At 37.0% G+C, this 17,878-nt stretch overlaps 1 protein-coding gene and 1 long non-coding RNA gene across 5 annotated transcripts in view; one reads left to right on the forward strand and one right to left on the reverse strand.

Moving 5' to 3' along the window:
* Positions 1-17,878, forward strand: part of LOC129448656 (uncharacterized) — a 45,499-nt gene that overhangs the window by 6,754 nt on the left and 20,867 nt on the right. The window contains exons 3-5 of the long non-coding RNA XR_012371628.1: positions 3,869-3,993; positions 4,383-4,623; positions 8,775-8,978. This is a non-coding gene — a long non-coding RNA (uncharacterized lncRNA). The remainder of the gene's footprint in view (positions 1-3,868; positions 3,994-4,382; positions 4,624-8,774; positions 8,979-17,878) is intronic.
* The window catches only part of ntrk1 (neurotrophic tyrosine kinase, receptor, type 1), a 38,607-nt gene that overhangs the window by 3,085 nt on the left and 17,644 nt on the right, over positions 1-17,878 (reverse strand). The window contains exons 8-16 of one of the 4 annotated variants that reach the window (XM_055211202.2): positions 15,788-16,120; positions 15,685-15,702; positions 14,338-14,396; positions 14,153-14,255; positions 8,746-8,910; positions 8,506-8,636; positions 7,519-7,691; positions 4,376-4,616; positions 3,829-3,987 (exon numbers count right to left, since the gene is read on the reverse strand). In XM_055211202.2, the coding sequence (XP_055067177.2) occupies positions 3,829-3,987; positions 4,376-4,616; positions 7,519-7,691; positions 8,506-8,636; positions 8,746-8,910; positions 14,153-14,255; positions 14,338-14,396; positions 15,685-15,702; positions 15,788-16,120 (1,382 nt within the window). Of the gene's footprint in view, positions 1-3,828; positions 3,988-4,375; positions 4,617-7,518; positions 7,692-8,505; positions 8,637-8,745; positions 8,911-14,152; positions 14,256-14,337; positions 14,400-15,684; positions 15,703-15,787; positions 16,121-17,878 lie in introns of all 4 variants that reach the window. The other 3 variants (XM_055211201.2, XM_055211204.2, XM_055211203.2) reach the window with 3 other exon arrangements.

Consider the following 17,878-nt stretch of genomic DNA (forward strand, 5'->3'; position numbering starts at 1 on the left):
GTGACTTAAGTTGAAATGGCGTCTTTAGCAGCCTGACCGAACTGCTAGTAATTTCGCTACAATGATACTAACATCATTGTAATTATACTAAGTCTGAGTTAGCGAAGGTACATCAACACCTACTATGTTTACAACATTTCATTTATATCACAACATTAAGTATTTACTAAGTCATACAGTAAGACTATCTCTTACCATGTACGTTAGGTGAACTTCATCCATGACGATAGCTACCCATTACGTTGGCTTGAAAAATATCGGAGCCTAGCATGTCCCTCCACTTATTCAGCAGTCACGATTCCAGGCTTCCGAAAAGAAGCTGGCAACGACCGCTAATTATATCCATCTCGTCGTGCACGCTGAGTTGCATCGCCATGATACCCATTTCAGTTGCTTCTTTAACTTTGTCCTCCATAGGAAGGACGGCGAAAACATAAACAAATGCCTTGATCGCGTTTCTCTGTTCCTCTTTTTAAATCAATGCTCTGTCGATATCTTTTAGAACAGACTCAATGTCAGAATCCACACATCTGAATTCACCAGCGGCAGCCATTTCATTGTAAACAGATTGAACACACGCGCTCTTTGGTGACGTGGTTGATACGTTACTGTTGATCATCTGTCCATCATCGTATAAAGCCCGCCCTCACAATTTGATTCGTCGGCCGGTTTTGGTATTCGCATAGTAGCTCCTCAACGGTGAATCCCCAGACCGATTTTCCCCGTTTTTCAAATTGTGGTGGGCGGGGCTAAGATCGGCTGGCACCCAGGCTAATAGCTTAGCATAATCCATTGAATCTGATTAGACCATTAGCATCGCGCTAAAAATAACCAAAGAGTTTCGATATTTTTCCTATTTAAAACTTGACTCTTCTGTAGTTACATCGTGTACTAAGACCGACAGAAATTAAAAGTTGCAATTCTGGTGTAATAATCAAGGACTTTGCGTGACATGGCTGGAGGAGGCGAAATGATATTACGCAGTGCCAGGAAATAGTCCCTGCTATTGAAAGTTACTAAGAGAACTATTTTTGGTTGCTGCGGTGCTAATGGTCTAATCAAATTTAATGGATTATGCTAAGCTATGCTAAAAGTGGTAGCGCCAGACCCGAAGATCGACTGAATGGATTCCAAAACGGTAAAAATCAAATATTTAACTCTAGGGGAGCTGAAAAATGAGAATATTTTCAAAAAAAGTGGAATGTCCCTTTAACTTAGCATTGTGAATGGGGTATGGCACGTCAATGGTTTTTATCACAGATTTTTTACATGCTTGATAAAGATCTAAGTTTAGTATATTTGTAAACATAAAAGTTGCGGATTGCTAGTTTTAAAATGCACTGGAAAATTTTAGAAAAATGAATACTGGAAAAATGATTTTTTTTAGATATACAGTACAGAGCCAGGATCAGTTTTGACAGACACACTCCACTTTTTACTTTTATTGTTCGCACCTGTGGTATTCATCTTGCTTTCTCTGCATCACCTCATAGTGACTGTGTGGGTCGATTTACCTCCCTAATCGACTCTATTTACTTGTCTGATGTCAGTAAGATGCTTTGGAATAGGGAATATTTGTGTCAATAAATGCACCTTTGGACTAAAGTTGTAAAAAGTTCACTTAAAGTATGTTATCATAGGGCACTGAACTCCTTCATCTCAAAAGATCAAGGACAGTTTAATTCCTTATGATTTTACCCTTTTTACTTTATTATGTCCAGCCGTGACTAAAGATTCAAGCACTCAGTACAGCTATTCCTGGTCTGTGTCTATTTAAAACGGCAGTGACTTCTAGCCTTTATAGCATTGCCTCTTAATTAAATAAGGTTAAGAGACTGTCAGCTCCACGCAACATCATACTGAAATGGGCTTTCAATCGCTGCAATAAATTAACAAAAATTCACATTGACCCTTTCTGAAAGTCTGGCCCCTTCTTTCCACTTAGATGGAAAATCAGGAACGATCCGTCTCTGTCCCCTACAATTAGACTCATGATAATTAGCAGTGTCCATCATTGCTCGGGAAGGATTAGGGTAACAAGGTTAAACAACGTCGGCCCAAGGCGAAGATGAGTTGTAATCGAATTAAAATCGAATGGGCGGGAAAGTGATCTACCTCTCTCTTGAAAGAAGAGAGGCTCTTCTCTACAGTAGTGGAGTTGTGGTCACACCAGGATCCACTTTTTGGTGCCTAATCTGGATCGTTCTGGTACCTAAAAATCTATTGATCTTTTCGTTCATAAGTGCTTAAGAGCACTGACGCTTTCGAGGCAAAATGGATGTTTGCATCATGATGAAGGTTGGAATAGTCTGTTTGCTGTACGTTAATGGCCATCACTGATGAAACTGTTGTGAAACATTTCATCAGAAAGTCGAAATTGCTTTAGTGTTAGCGATTGCCGTTAAACATTAGAGGAATTGTTCGCCCAAAACTTTTAATTCTGACATCATTTGCTTGTCCTCATGTGATAAAGCTGTATGATTTCTGTTGCGTTTCTAACTAATCTTTCCATCTAAAAGTGAAAAAGAGACAATCGAATGGTTTAATTCATTTATACCACGGTCCTGTTGAATGCTTTATTTTGAGCTATTATTTGGCTGAGAAATGTTCCATGGGTGTTGATTATTTTTCTGTAAACCACACACCTAACCATCAAAATGTCTTAAAATTAGGCACCAGAGCAATGTTTGTGGTAACGTTGGTATATAACTGACTCGGCTTTGCATCGTGTCACATTACCACCTTGGGTGTGTATTATTTTCGAGAAACTCAACGGCCCCTTATCAATTTTTAGTAACATAATTTTGGCCGATGCTTTCATCCAAAGCGACTTGTGCAGTGTGAACACCGCTAGCGACTAGCAATGTCAGAGCGACGCAATCTCATTCATTTCAATAGAAGCTTGGGCACTTCCGGCAACATGAGCGATAGTGACCGTTGACGACAGGAAGTTGGCGGTCCAGCTGCGTGACAAAGTTGAGAACAGTTCAATTTTATGCAAACGATGAGTGACTTTCAGGAGTGACTGCCAATGAGTGTGTGAAGCAGTGAAGTTCACGTCTCTCATCATTTACTGAGAGGACAATTACTTATTTGTTTGTAATTGTAACTATAGACATTATATATGTAAACGCCTTATAGACTGACCCTGCCTAATGGAGCTGACTTATCAGCGTGGTCGCCATCTTGGATGGGTCACCAATGCCCCCCGCGCATTTATTTCTACTGAGGAAGGTGTATCCCCAACTACAATAATCATAACTCCCCAAATTTTTACATGCAAGTAACTTTAGTTACGATGGCATAATATTATAAATGGTAAAATAACAAAAAAAATTTTGAAAGGTAATCCCATGCGATCTGGTATCAATACTGCACCGGTTATTGCAACCGTACGCTGCAAAAAATACGGCATAGTTGCTCGCTCTCCGTTGACTCCTATTGACTCTGGTGCTTGCGTAGGGTGAGGAGACCCATCTAATATGGTGGCGACGCTGGTTACGTTCCAGCACGTAATGAGGCGTCTACGTATATAATGTCTATAGTTGTAACTAGGACAATCAGAATTAGGAACACCTCTTAACAACCTCATTCAAAGAGAGACATACAGTGAAGTCACTGGTGGTATGCATGCACAGTTATGGTGCATTACAAGGTATACATTTTTTATCATGTGTGTTCACTGGGTATAACCTATGATGACCTCCCCACCACTGTGCTATACAGGAACACTGCAATTTTCATCGCTATTTGGGAATTGAGTGAATTCTGTATAGCATTTGCTTAGGATCAGACTTTAACTTGATTCAAATAAATTTGGTGCTGTACCTCACTGTTGGATAACTGATACCACGGTTGTTTGCCATAGGTGAAGATCTCCCAAAGCACCACTCCAAAGCTCCAGATGTCACTCTCGGTGGTGAACTTCCTGTACATTATGCTTTCTGGTGGCATCCAACGAATAGGCAGCATTGTCCTTCCACCAACCTGATGGTAAAATAAACCAAATGTAAAAATTACAGTCAAATATCTGAATATTGTAATATCAGAAACTTGACATAAGTCTGTCCAATCTCAAATCTGATATCATTATTATCTCAGTAGTCCCAAAAATCTAGAATTCTTATGACAACTTTCTCATCTAATTTCTGTCCAATCAAATGCTCTAGAATTTAAATAATCCGCCCTCTTCATTAAATGCCTGAAATCGCCAAAATCCTAAATTAAGAGATTTTAGTAATCTCAGACATTGCCCACATGTTCGTCAACAGCTGTCCTATGTTTCTGTCATTATTTTATTCCTTATTTAATGAATTTTAGAAGAATCATCATGCAAAGCCTACAAAGCATATATATTCAAATGAACCTTTCTTACCCTGTAGTAGTCAGTGCTGTAAATGTCTCTCGACATCCCAAAGTCCCCGATCTTCACCACCAGCCCTTCTCCAACTAAACAGTTTCGGGTGGCCAAGTCTCTGTGTACGAAGTGCAGAGAAGCTAGATACACCATGCCTGAAGCAATCTGAGCAGCGATTTGAAGCATCTGAGGAAGGGTCAACTGTCCCAATGGAGGAACCTTAACTTCATCCAAGATTCGCGCATCTGGACCGTGGGCTCTGTACAGTAAGACACACATAAACGTTATTGAAAGACATAAACTTGAGAAAACAGATGATGGATATGTTTGGAATGCTATACAATCCTACTCCTTGTTCTATATGTGAATACCCCGATGACCTATTATATGTGCCAAAATGTGCAGTATACATACAAAGCACGCTGTGACATTATCCCATAACGCAATTAGCTCAATTTAACCTTTCATTTGAAGAGTTATGAATAAACCATAACCATTATCAACCATAAATTAATGGGACTGCCATATGCCATGACACTACATGGTTGTCTATATACAATACTGCACAATATGCAGATGGGTGATTCTCGCGAAATAGACTTATGAGGTATCATGAAACATTTTAATAAAAAAAGTAAATGCTATTAAAATAAGAAGCATACAGTTACAAACATCTCTTCATGTACTATTTTGCACATGATTTCAAATGACATCATGCAAACCAATTGTGTTGTTTTTTCCACATTTAAGGGGAAAATTTTCATTACCGCAACGTGTCCATGAGTGGATTTTGGTTCTTTGACATGGAAATATTTATAAGTAAAAAATCTAAAAAATAAAAAGCTTCAGTGCATGTTATACTATAAACATTTATAGTAAAGAAACATGTGGTATGTGAGGATCATTGGTAAATGTAGAGACAATAATAAGGAATAGAAATGTGTCCAAGACCAATTTTCTCATCCTCCGCAACAATTTTCAATCATCGTTTAAGCTCTCAAGGAACTAACATTTAAAAATAAAAATAAAAATTTGTTGGAAGGGACATAATTGACTGTGACACTCAAGATGGCTACCAGGTAAGCAGTTCTTTTTTTTCTCTGCAGATAAAAGCTTAAATTTGGTTTGTCAAAATTTAAAACTTTTTAGTTCTCATTACCGAACATGAGTTTGTAAATGCATATATTTAATGTAATATCATGTTGCAGTAATGATAATATTTGATAATGATAATCTAAAAAATGTAAATAATTATATAGAAAATATTTTTAAATCCTCTAAAAATAATGGTGATAGTAAGCTCAGATCTTATTATTACATGCAAAAAAATTGGCTTCATTGGCTTTAAATTTTTTTTGATGCTGGACACCTTCTAAATCTAGATTTCGTGAGAATCACCCAGATGGCAGTTTGCTAATCAAAACCCAGCTAAATATTTTTTTGTGATTTCCTGCATAATGTAAATGACATGTTGTGAAAACATAACCTCTGTATCTTTTAAGAGATCTCAAAGATGGAAATCAATGTGAAATCACTTGAGTTAAAATCAAACTTTGATGCTTTGATGCCTCTGAATTAGATTATGAAACTTTCACAGACAGGGTCACATATGCCTTCTGCTGAACCATTCATCTGCAAAAATCTCAAGCCTCCTACCTCTTTCCTGGGTCACCCTAGCCTCGCATGTCTATCAAGCATCAATGAGCAACCCACTGTCTCAATTCATCCTAATATATATGTCTAAGCCCTCTGCCACTGGCTCGCCTCCTCTCTGGTTTAGTATGTGGTCCCTATTAGTTTAGCAGGCAGGTGGCAGGATGGGGCAGCTGCATCTGAGACTGGAGCCACATCCATACAGTGTCTTGTGAAAATGTGATTTTCATCTCCCCCTCAAACATTCACATGTTCCCATTCCCAATCTGGCCCCAGCAGCCACCTGGCAAGCAGACTGGATCTTTACGCACTGAAATTCAGCTGTGCCGGACATATGGTCCACCATCTTAAACTTAAGTGAACTTTACATCTTCATTAAGACTTGAAGATCACAAACCAAATCTGCTGTTTCTCACTGTTGAGGTTTTTCAAAGGGCTTCAGCTGTCAGAAGATATGAATGAGAAAGGAGATTGAAAAATGTTAAATGAAATGTCTTAAAGGGGACACTTCACAAGACTTTTTCAAGATTTCAAATAAATCTTTGGTGTCCCAGAGTACATATGTGAAGTTTTAGCTCAAAATACCATATAGATCATTTATTATATCATTTTAAAATTGCCACTTTGTAGGTGTGAGCAAAAATATGATGTTTTGGCTGTGTCCTTTTAAATGCAAATAAGGTGATATCTGCACTAAATGGCAGTGCCGTGGTTGGATAGTGCAGATTAAGGAGTGTTATTATCCCCTTCTGACATCACAAGGGGACCCAAATTTCAATGACCTATTTTTCCAGATAATTGTTTACCAAAACTACGTTACTGGGTTGATCTTTTTCACATTTTCTAGGTTGATACAAGCACTGGGGGACCCAGTTATAGCACTTAAACATGAAAAAATCAGATTTACATGATATGTCCCCTTTAAAAAGTGAATTGTGTAGTTTTACTGATGCTAAAATACCTTGTTAGAGTTTACATTGGTGATTTTTAAGTGATCAATTTATGATACCAGCTATTGTCTTGTAATATTACTGATCTGACACATCATTAATACTTAATATTGACAAAAAGTTGGTAATTTCCAATGTATAATCTACTGTACACAGAAAATTGCTCCTCAGGGGTGCAGCCAAGATGGCCGCCACCGTGATGCTTTGGCTTTGTTAAAACATTGCTGTTTGCGAGTCTCCCGAACAGCCTAGCATAGCAACATTGTCTCAACTACTAACAAGATTTTTTGGTTTTATTGTGCAGTTGGTTTGTTAAAATGCTGTAAAAATAAATAAATAGAAGTTTAAGACCCTTACTGTAGACATTAATGCATTGGTGACACAGTTGTCTCCCTACTATTTTCCTGTACCTTCTTTGCTATAATTTGTTTGGTATTTCTGAGACAGCATGCTTTGAAGCTCTTCACTAAGGACTGTGGTCGGTTTCTGACCGCCACACCACATCGCCAGTGCTATAAGTATTTTTTCTTGGGAACAGGCGGTGGTTTTTAGACTGACCTTAGGAAGCGATTGAGGTCTCCGTGTCTCATGTACTCAAAAACCATGGCCAGAGGTTCTCCGTCTGTGCACACGCCGTAAAAACGCACAATGTGCTCGTGCTGTAACACGGTGAGGAGCTCTGCCTCACGCTGGAAGTCTTGCCGGGTTGACTCATTGGCCACCTTCAGGGTCTAAATGAAGACAGCCAATCAGATATGGAAATGCATTGAATGCACAGTGTCCCCAAAAGTATTTGGACACTTAAGTCACACACTGCAAAAAATGATTTTCAAGAAAAAAAATCTTACTATTTTTGTCTTGTTTTCAGTAAAAATATCTAAAAATTCTTACATGTAGATGCTTTTTCTTGATGTGCAAAACGTCTTAAGAAAATAAGTCTCGTTTTTAGACCAAAAATGTCAAATTTAAGTGATTTTGTGCATAAAACAAGCAAAAAAATCTGCCAATGGGGTAAGCAAATTTTTCTTGAATTTTTCTTGAATTTAATGTTTAAGAAAAATTTTCAGATTTTTTTGCTTACCCTATTGGCAGATGTTTTTGCTTGTTTTATGCACAAAATCACTTAAATTTTATATTTTTGGTCTAAAAACTAGACTTATTTTCTTGGGTCATTTTGCTGAAAACAAGACAAAAATACTAAGAAATATTTTTCTTCAAAATCATTTTTTTCAGTGCACCTAAATATGTATTAGTTGCTTTGCATTAGATAACTAAATATCAAACCAGGAGACATTTATGTGAACACTTTTGATGAAGGACATCCAATCCACAGTGGGTTACATTAGATGCTTCTTCTTTATATTTCATTGTGTTTTATGGCAATTTCCTCCAGGAAATATTCTTGTTTAGAAAAAGTAAATTAAATTAAAAAAAAAGCCTTTATTAAAGTGTAAAATAACCTAGGCACACGTACACTTTTAAAGCAAAATATTTCACAAGGTGATAGTAAAATTGTAGCACTCCATCATAATATTATTATTATACCTTGATGGCAACCAGCATCTTGTCAGTATCAGGGCAGAGATTGGCACATTCGGCCAGGTAGACTTTACCAAACGCTCCTTCACCCAGCTCCCATTTCAAAACAATGTCTTTTCTTTTAATGTGCTGGACACCTGCAATATTGACAGATATAGTCACATTCATTTGTTACCAATTAGACATGTTATGCGTTGAATTGCCTGTGTGTTAGTGCAAGGGATTGTGGGATTGGCTTCTACTTACACATGTCTTTTTCTTTAATAATTCCACAGAAGTACTGCGGATTCTCCACAAAACTGGACAATCCAGAATCCAGCGTGCTTTCATCTGAAGATGGAGGACTCACCCCGAAATTCATAAAGCGCAGGGACACAGCCAGATCATCCTCAGTGCCCAAAACAGACGAACCTGGAGATAGAAAACAACATTGAATCTGAAATATTGGTTCGCAGACAGCACTATGGAGACAAGAGAAGGTAAATAGAAATTGAATGGATACAAGTTGTACATGGTAAATATTACACACTCTCTAAAAAAGCACATGGTTGGTTTCGAATAACCAGAAAAATCAGAAAATTGAAAGAAATAACCTGCGTCCATAGTTGCACAAACAGAAATTCATTTTCATGATAGTAAAAATATACCCCTGCGTCATCCGTGCTGTTTTCAAGCACTTGAGTAAATAAAAATCATACAATACTATCTAATTTCCCATGGGCGAACGTTCTCCCAAATTGGGTACATTTTACGAAGAAGATGTGAGTGTCGCCAATGTGTTTTGGTGTTGCTAAGATGTTGTAAATGTATTTTTGAGCATATTGATATGCTGTTGCTTGGTTGTTTTTAAGAGGTTGGATGTCATTATGATATTCTGGTCCCTATGGCTTGTGTCAAGTCAATTAAATATTTTCATTCATTGCATTGACCACTATGCAATTTATGCTTACATCCTTAAAACAAGATTTATTAGGCTACTTTATACAAAATTAAAAGTAAAGTCTGTGCCTAACATCAGAAAAAACCCCGAATGCCATCGTCAATGACTTGACGTCAGGCGCGGAGCTATGGGCGGGCCTGGGCGGGCATGGGCCCGCCCAGATTGAAAGCTGGCCCGCCCAATCAGAAATGTAAAAAATACTACTCTGTATAGTTAGACATGTATACTACTTTATGTGGTGTAATTTATCTATTGCATGTTATGTTAAAAACAGTAAAATTATAAGTAAGCCTGATAACTATTTAAAAACTATTAAAGCAGTTGAATGTTGCGTTATAATGAAATATTCCCGAGCAGCTTTCAGCCATGATCACTTTGAGAACTTTTTTTGCAAGCAAGTAGAAAACGTATTTTGAATAACAACACGTTATAAATATGTGCTGCGCGCTTTCCTCTCAATAACATAAACACAACAAATATGACAGCGGGGTAAAAAATAGAAAGAAAACATCTGATCATAGTGATGTTGTTTGATATAGCGATATAGCAGCACTATAAGTCACGCCACGTTTATTGCTACACTTTATACAATATAGCCTATTGCTTTTAAGCAACAAATAGCCTATCATAACAACCTATAAGCCTACTGTGTAATTGAGACATTAATTTAAGAAATGCATTAAAAGCAGAAAGACGTGTAGGCTGGGAAATATAGTGGGTTCACTTCAATCCACACCACAGACGTTCTTGGTTTGCTTCTTATTTATTAAATCGAGGCAATTGTTTGATCAAACATTGATTAATATTAAGATACAATTTATACAAAACGAAATTCACTTTAAAGAAAGTCTTTCTACAAAACAAACCTCGCAAAATCGCTTGCCCGACGTCCATTACGGGCTTTGCGAATTCCTGTCGGGCTAAAAAAAAATGATGCGCCTTGGCCGTCGGGCGGAGGAAAAAATATTGTAATGTGTTTGCATTCTCTCAGATTTAGCTAGGTAATTATGTTGTATGTAATTCGGCGTCATCTTGTTAGCCATTACTATCCTCACTAACAAGTGAAACTGTCAGGAAATGAAGTGAAAGCATTAAATCCATTATTCCTTTCGTTCACGTCTGATATGCGCGCTCCTCGGCTCCGCTCTTCACGAGTAGGCTTGCTCTTGTGCTCATCAAAAAGTATATTAAATGTTTATTTATTTGTCATTTCGTTTAACCCCAGAGTCTAACATTATTCTAGCAATTCCCTTTTTCTTTCTTTATTTAGTAAGTTAACTTGTGAGAACGAAAATATATTTTTAGTGATTTGCATGAAGAGAATATGATGTTAGAAGCTTCATTTTAAGCATTTAGTAGCCGTATTTATTTAAACACTTTAATAGGTTATTTAAAAAAGTATAAGGTTTTTTGGGGTTCATTTATATTTCCTGTCACTGTGTGCAGGTTCTTTTTTGTAGGCTATGAGAGCCCAATATTTTTTTTACCAAAAAGGCTTAATAAATGTCACGTTGCATTACAATTTAAAGTATCAATAATGTCAAAAATGTGATGTGCAGTTCGGGTGTCTGTGTATGCTGTTTAAATTAGTGTTCTGAAGTTTTGACGAAATTTATAGACTTGTTATAGTTTCTTATTCAAAAGTGATGCCCATAGATTCAGGCCCACCCGGACTTAATCCATGCCCACCCATATGTCACGTTCTGCATCCGCCACTGCTTGACGTCAATTATTTTGTGACCATACCCTACTGAAAAATCCAGCTAAGACCAGCATAAGCTGGTGAGCTGGTTTTAGCTGGTCCCCAGCTTGGTTTTAGCTGGTTTTGCTGGTGTAGGAAGCTGGTTTTGCTGGTGTAGCAAGCTGGTCTAGCTGTGTTTTGGTCACATTTTAAGCTGGTCTAGCTGGACTTAGCTGGTCATGCTGGAATACCAGCTGGCCCACCAGCATGACCAGCTTTGTCAGGCTGGGAGGACCAGCTAAAACCAGCTACCACCTTATGCTGGTTTAAGCTGGATTTTTCAGTAGGGTATGGTTCAATTAAATGTAAAAAGGGTTACAATTTCAAAATAAATTTGCAGATTACTTGCATACATTCTCTTTTTTGAGGACCAAGTCTAAAATTTCTGGATTTATTTCATTTTGAAAAAATATTTGGGGGATTATTACAAAAAAATGTATGTGGTGTCTAACCGGTCTATGTCAATTGGTGTAACTAGTTTTTTTTTAATGAAAATATAAATATATTAATTAAAAAATGTGGAATAAAATATAATTATCTAGTTTATTGTAATATGATTTATTTTTACATACATTTTTGCATGTTTTCTTTTGTCAAAGATTATTTAGAAAACAGAGCTGTTTTCATCATATGTCAGGACAAATATTACACAAATGCATTAAAATTCACGTTTAGAAATAACTAATAAAATTATATTTTAAAATGATTTTTTTATGATTACGCTTACATACCATCAAGGTGGATAAAATATTTAATATTTCTCATTCTTTGGCGCAATTGGCGGTTACACCTTTTGACATTTTCAGGTCCATGAAGTCTCAACTTACATAAAAATGGTGCCAATGTAATTTTTTATTTATAAAATTGACATAAATACAGTATGTGCAGTGAAATAAACTTGATGCAAGCTTATAAAACAAGTTTTTTTGTTTTTTCTTTTGAATTTCTGATCTTGCCAAACCGTTTTTGTCACTGACCCATTTCATGTTTTAAGCATAAAACTCATTAAATTGAGTTTGATGTCTCAGTAAACAATGCTTGTGACATTAATTTTGCTTCTTAAATGTTTCTTGTTTTAAGGTTGCATGGATATTTAAAACTGTAAAGCAAACCTTAATACTTGATGCCTTTTCAGAAATCATTCATTTTCACAGCACAAGCAACAAGTTCATTACTTGGGGGTTAAGGGTAGGATGAATTACACGTCTTAGCACGCACCGCTAATAATGCTTAGTTTACAATTAAGCTACTGCGGATTGCAGTCGATTTCCATGACATACAACACATCATATCCAAAAAGATCTATCAGAATGTTTACTTATATTCAAAGCAAATCACATCGGATTTAGGGAGCAACATTAAAAGCAAAAGCTTCTCGTTCAAATCACAAAACCCACTCAAGCTGTAACCACAGAGACCCCAGACTGGGCAGAAAAGAGGAACGCGGGGAATAAAGGGTGAGAGGGGAGGGAGGCAATCAGGTCCACTTAAGCACTTTGTGCGCCCGGCGAGTGGACCTGAAAGCATGGCTCCATCACTCTTCTTTAATGGCTCGCTCGCGGCTGGGGCTCTCCGTGCTATTTACTTTGCATGCTGTAATTAAGACCGGCCAGCACTCTGCCGAGCTGTTAGGCTGACACTGTACAAAGTTGCAGTTTAGAAGAGACCCTTATTTCGATGCCTTTTTGCACATTGCTTCAAAAGCAACACAAAGCCTCCTGCAGCAACTCCATTCCGAAATAATAATAATGATGATGATGATGAAGAAAGCATCTTAGTTTAAGGCTAACATTCTTCTGCTGCGGCTTATGGTACTGTTTGTTCTGCAATGCAGTTTAATGCAATAGTTCAAATGAGTTAAACAATTTTTTTTAGTGGTATATCTTATCTTATGTAAATAAGTCATTTGGTGTAGTTTCTCACCCAGCCCTTTGTTACACCGCCCGATCACAGGAATTCATCATTATTTTACTAGGTGGCTAATTTTTATGATGAATCAAACAAAATGTATGATTGTTCATTTGCTAGAAATAAACACTAATGAAACCTCACCCTTAGACCCAATGAAACTGATGCAAAAGGCATATTGTACTAAATGTAGCCACCTCGTAAAATACACTGTCTGAAAAAAATGGTCTCTAGCTTTCACTGGGGCGGTACCTTTTCAAAAAGTACACTTCTGCTCCTAAAGAGTTAATGTTGGTACCGCAGAGGTACATAATGGTATGAAATGTAGCCTACACTGCAAAAAATGATTTTCAAGAAAATAATTCTTAGTATTTTTTAGTCTTGTTTTCAGGAAAAATATCTAAAAATTCTTAAATTAAGATGCTTTTCTTGATGAGCAAAACGACTAGAGAAAATAAGTCTAGTTTCTAGACCAAAAATATAAAATTTAAGTGATTTTGTGCATAAAACAAGCAAAAAAAAATCAAAATTTTCTTGACTTGAAAATATTCAAGATTTTTTTTGCGTACCCCATTGGCAGATTTTTTTTTTTGCTTGTTTTATGCACAAGATCACTTAAATTTAATATTTTTGGTCTAAAAACTAGACTTATTTTCTTGGGTCATTTTGTTCATCAAGAAAAAGCCTCTTAATTTAGGAATTTTTTGATATTTTTACTGAAAACAAGACAAAAATACTAAGAATTTTTTTTCTTGAAAATCTTTTTTGCAGTGTACATATCTGAATGGTGTACAGCTTGGGACCATTTATTAACCATTTTAATTTCAAAAAGTGTAGTTACAAATTTTCGAAAAGTGTAGTTACAGTTTTTTTTACATATGGTCTGTCCCTCTGGATGGTAGCCGCCATGTTGAGATTTCACGACCAGACAAATGCTAATCACTTGTCCTATCTCCTTCAGTAGGTGTTATTATTTTGATTGCAGAATAAATTAATCAATAACTTGAAATAAAAATATAAAACAATTTATTTGGAAGAAAATTAAGCTTGACTATTAAACTTACGGTGGATGCCAAACTTGGAGTGCTGGCCACATTTATTGATGACAATGGCCGTGATAAGCAGAAATGTGCATGCGAACACTGCGAGACCCACTGCCACGGATACCTGGTAGTAACATACAAAGACCATTAGTAGGGTGATATGATAAATAACTAATAGATGGGCTCATATGAGATTTGTCTCTTACCCCAAAAACTCTGTTTTCCAGTTTCTCTGTCACGTCATCTGTGGATTGGTTGGTTGGCACTGCTAAAATCATAGCATTTGTTTATCACTATTTTTACAGTGCAAAAAATGACTTACTTTCTTAGTATTCTTGTCTTGTTTTGAGTACAAATAGCTACAAAAAAGTTTTCTTAATGAGCAATATGACCAAAGAAAATAAGTCTAGTTTTTAGACAAAAAAAAAAAAAAACCCAAAAAGTAAAGTGAAGTTGTGCTTAAAACAAAGAAAAAAAAGTGTCAATCTTTAACTTTTTTCTTATACTGCAAAAAATGATTTTCAAGAAAATTATTTCATTAGTATTTTTGTCTTATTTTCAGTAAAAATATCTGAAAATTCTTAAATTAAGATGCTTTTTCTTGATGAGCAAAACGACCCAAGGAAATAAGTCAAGTTTTTAGACCAAAAATATCAAATTTAAGTGATATAAAATTTTTCTTGAATTTAGTGTTTAAGAAAAATTTTCAAGATTTTTTTGCTTACCCTATTGGCAGATTTTTTGCTTGTTTTAAGCACAAAATCACTTAAATTTGATATTTTTTGGTTTAAAAATTAGACTTATTTTCTTGGGTCGTTTTGCTCATCAAGAGAAAGCATCTTAATTTAAGAATTTTTAAATATTTTTACTAAAAACAAGACAAAAATACTAAGATTTTTTTTTCTTAAATCATTTTTTGCAGTGTGTAAACACTTAATTCAATAAAAAATTTCTTACCACATTGGCAGATTTTTTGGCTTGTTTTAAACACAAAATCACTTAAATTCTATATTTTTTGTCCCAAAACTACACTCTTGATTTAAAGGGAACATTACAGAAGACTATTTTCAAATGTAAAATAAATCTTTGGTGTCCCCAGAGTATGTATGTGAAGTTCTAGCTCAAAAGACCATATAGATAATTTATTATAACACTTTGTAGGTGTGAGCAAAAATGTGCCATTTTGGGTGTGTCCTTTTAAATGCAAATGAGCTGATCTCTGCACTTAATGGAAGTGCCGTGATTGGATAGTGCAGATTAAGGGGCGGTATTATCCACTTCTGACATCACAAGGGGAGCCAAATTTTAATTACCTATTTTTTTACATGCTTGCAGAGAATGGTTTACAAAACTAAGTTACTGGGTTGAACTTTTTTTTCTTGATTGATAGAGGCACTGGGGACTCAATTATAGCACAGATTTTCATGATATGTCCCCTTTAAGAATTTTTAGATATTTGTACTGAAAACAAGACAAAAATACAAAGTAAGAAAATCATTTTTTGCATTTGGTCACTTCAGTATTAAGAGTTGATCAAAGGTAGGTTAACTTACTTGGTTTGTCCGTGTGGACTGGCATGTGGAGAGGATAACATTAAGTTAGCTAATGTAATAGATGACCTGCTTTGCAATTTGTGTTCCAATGATGTGCTCTTACCGAGAATGATGCCTTCTGGATCTGCGGAGCCGAACGGATTTTTCATGAAATCCCCATATACCGTGGCCTCGTCCCGCCCCAATTTGTTCTCCACGATGATGGTGTAATAGCCGTTGTTCAGATGGGTGGGCTTGTTTAGGAAGAGACAGCCGTGCTGCACCGAGCCGTCGGCCGCGTCTCTGATTAGTTCCGTGTAGGCGTAACGATTCTCAACAAGAGGATGGCTGTTGAACAGCCATTTGATAGTGGCTGGAGGATTGCTGTCCACTCTGAACGGGACACACCAGTGATGTTGAGGTTCTGGATCTTTTAGAGTCAAGTTCCGCACTGGAACTAAACACAGATGCAGTGCTAAGCATTTAACCATGTGGGCAGCTAGTTTATTTACTTTTAAAAAACAGGCATTGCTTTCACTAGTATGAGTTTTGGATGCTGGTTTATTTCTTGTTTCTCAAAACTTTTATACCTCATCAAGTTCTGCAGTAGTTGGCGTTCGTACAGTTTGTTAAAAATAACTTATGCACATCATCATAGCCCTGATGACTGGCACATCTGTCATAATTTTTTCCATGAATCAATGTGCTCCATCTTTACAGTAAACCTGTTGACCTGTTATAAATAATACATTTCGGTCTGTTTAGGGGACCTAACCACAAGAGGCACTTGAGAGCTTAGCAAAGGTGGGATACAGGAAATGGTTCATTTAGTCGGAGGAACATGCTGATGCGCACAGGCCGGCCGCGCTCCATAAGCATTACAGTGCTCTTAACCCGTGACCCTGCCTCCAGAAAGCACTCCGCACACAGACACGCAGTTATTTGTGTCAAACTCTAAAGTTTACCTTTTAAATAAGTCTCTGATGTTAAGTCTTAAATTATAATAGTCAACTTACCGCATACAATAAGCGTGTTGCGGTTACGTTAGGTGAACTACTAGTGGAATCCACTACGGTTAGCAGTAAGTACGCTAAGACCATAATTAAAGCTAGGGAATTATATTATTGATTACAGTCTGGAGGCTTAGAATAGATCGTAATATTTACTTTACACATCTGACAGATGCTAGTATCCAAATGGACATATATGTATACATTTTTTATCAGCATGTGTGTATCGAACGCGTGACCTTTTGCGCGATACTCCATAGCACCTGCACACTAAGATGTGGGTTGATAACGCGCGCTCCTAATGAGCCAGCAGCCGTCTTCGAACCCCTCGCGCACCAGTCGGATGTTTCTGATAGACTGCCGGCTAACACACTCGCTATCTGCCAATCAATCGTCACAATTATATTTCCGGACTTCGGGGGAGAGAAATCCATTAGCAGAGAACAAACAAGATCTGAAGACGGTTATCATGCCATTTTCCTGACAGTCATTATCGCTCCCCTGATGGCGATACATTTGTCTGAAGTCAAGCATTGTTTTTCTTCTTCTCAAGAGAAGGTGATAAATAGTGGTAATTGCTGTGGTGTGGAGTGCGGTCATATGGGAGGATTTCAGATGAAAAACTCGACAGTCTCAACATTGCTACCAATGTCAAGGGTCTTGTGTGTCTGGGTTTAAGAAACTTTACACTCGTTTGTCGTGCTTTAAACGTAGCTTAGTCGGGTAGCCTTGTACGTTTCAGGATAATCTTGTGTTTGAGTGGTTACAGTGTTAGAAAAAATGAGGTATAAAATATGTACTTCAGCTGCAACTGGGGCTGTACCCTTTAAAAAGGGACTAATGGCGCTTTTCCATTGCATAGTACCCCACGGTTTAGTTTAGTTTGGGTCGGGTCAGCTCACCTCACTTAAGTGAGTAGTTAGCTTTTCCATTGAGTTTAGTATCACTTCGTAGTGGGAGGGATTTTTGGCGGGTCGTTATATTTGCGCTGCCCACAGCTGTGACATCATACAAGTGAGAGGAGAGCGTTGTTGTACATTCTCATACATTTATTTATTTCTCTGTCCGCCACAAAATTAAAATTGGCCACCACAAATAGATGTTTGCACATCGCGTTTATCACTAACTCTGTATCACATGACAGTTTCAAACACCCGCGGCGTCAGCCGACGGCGCTCCGCTGAGCCTCACTGAAGTTGTATTTA

The sequence above is a fragment of the Misgurnus anguillicaudatus genome, chromosome 10, assembly GCF_027580225.2.
Source record: "Misgurnus anguillicaudatus chromosome 10, ASM2758022v2, whole genome shotgun sequence".
Lineage (NCBI taxonomy): Eukaryota > Metazoa > Chordata > Actinopteri > Cypriniformes > Cobitidae > Misgurnus > Misgurnus anguillicaudatus.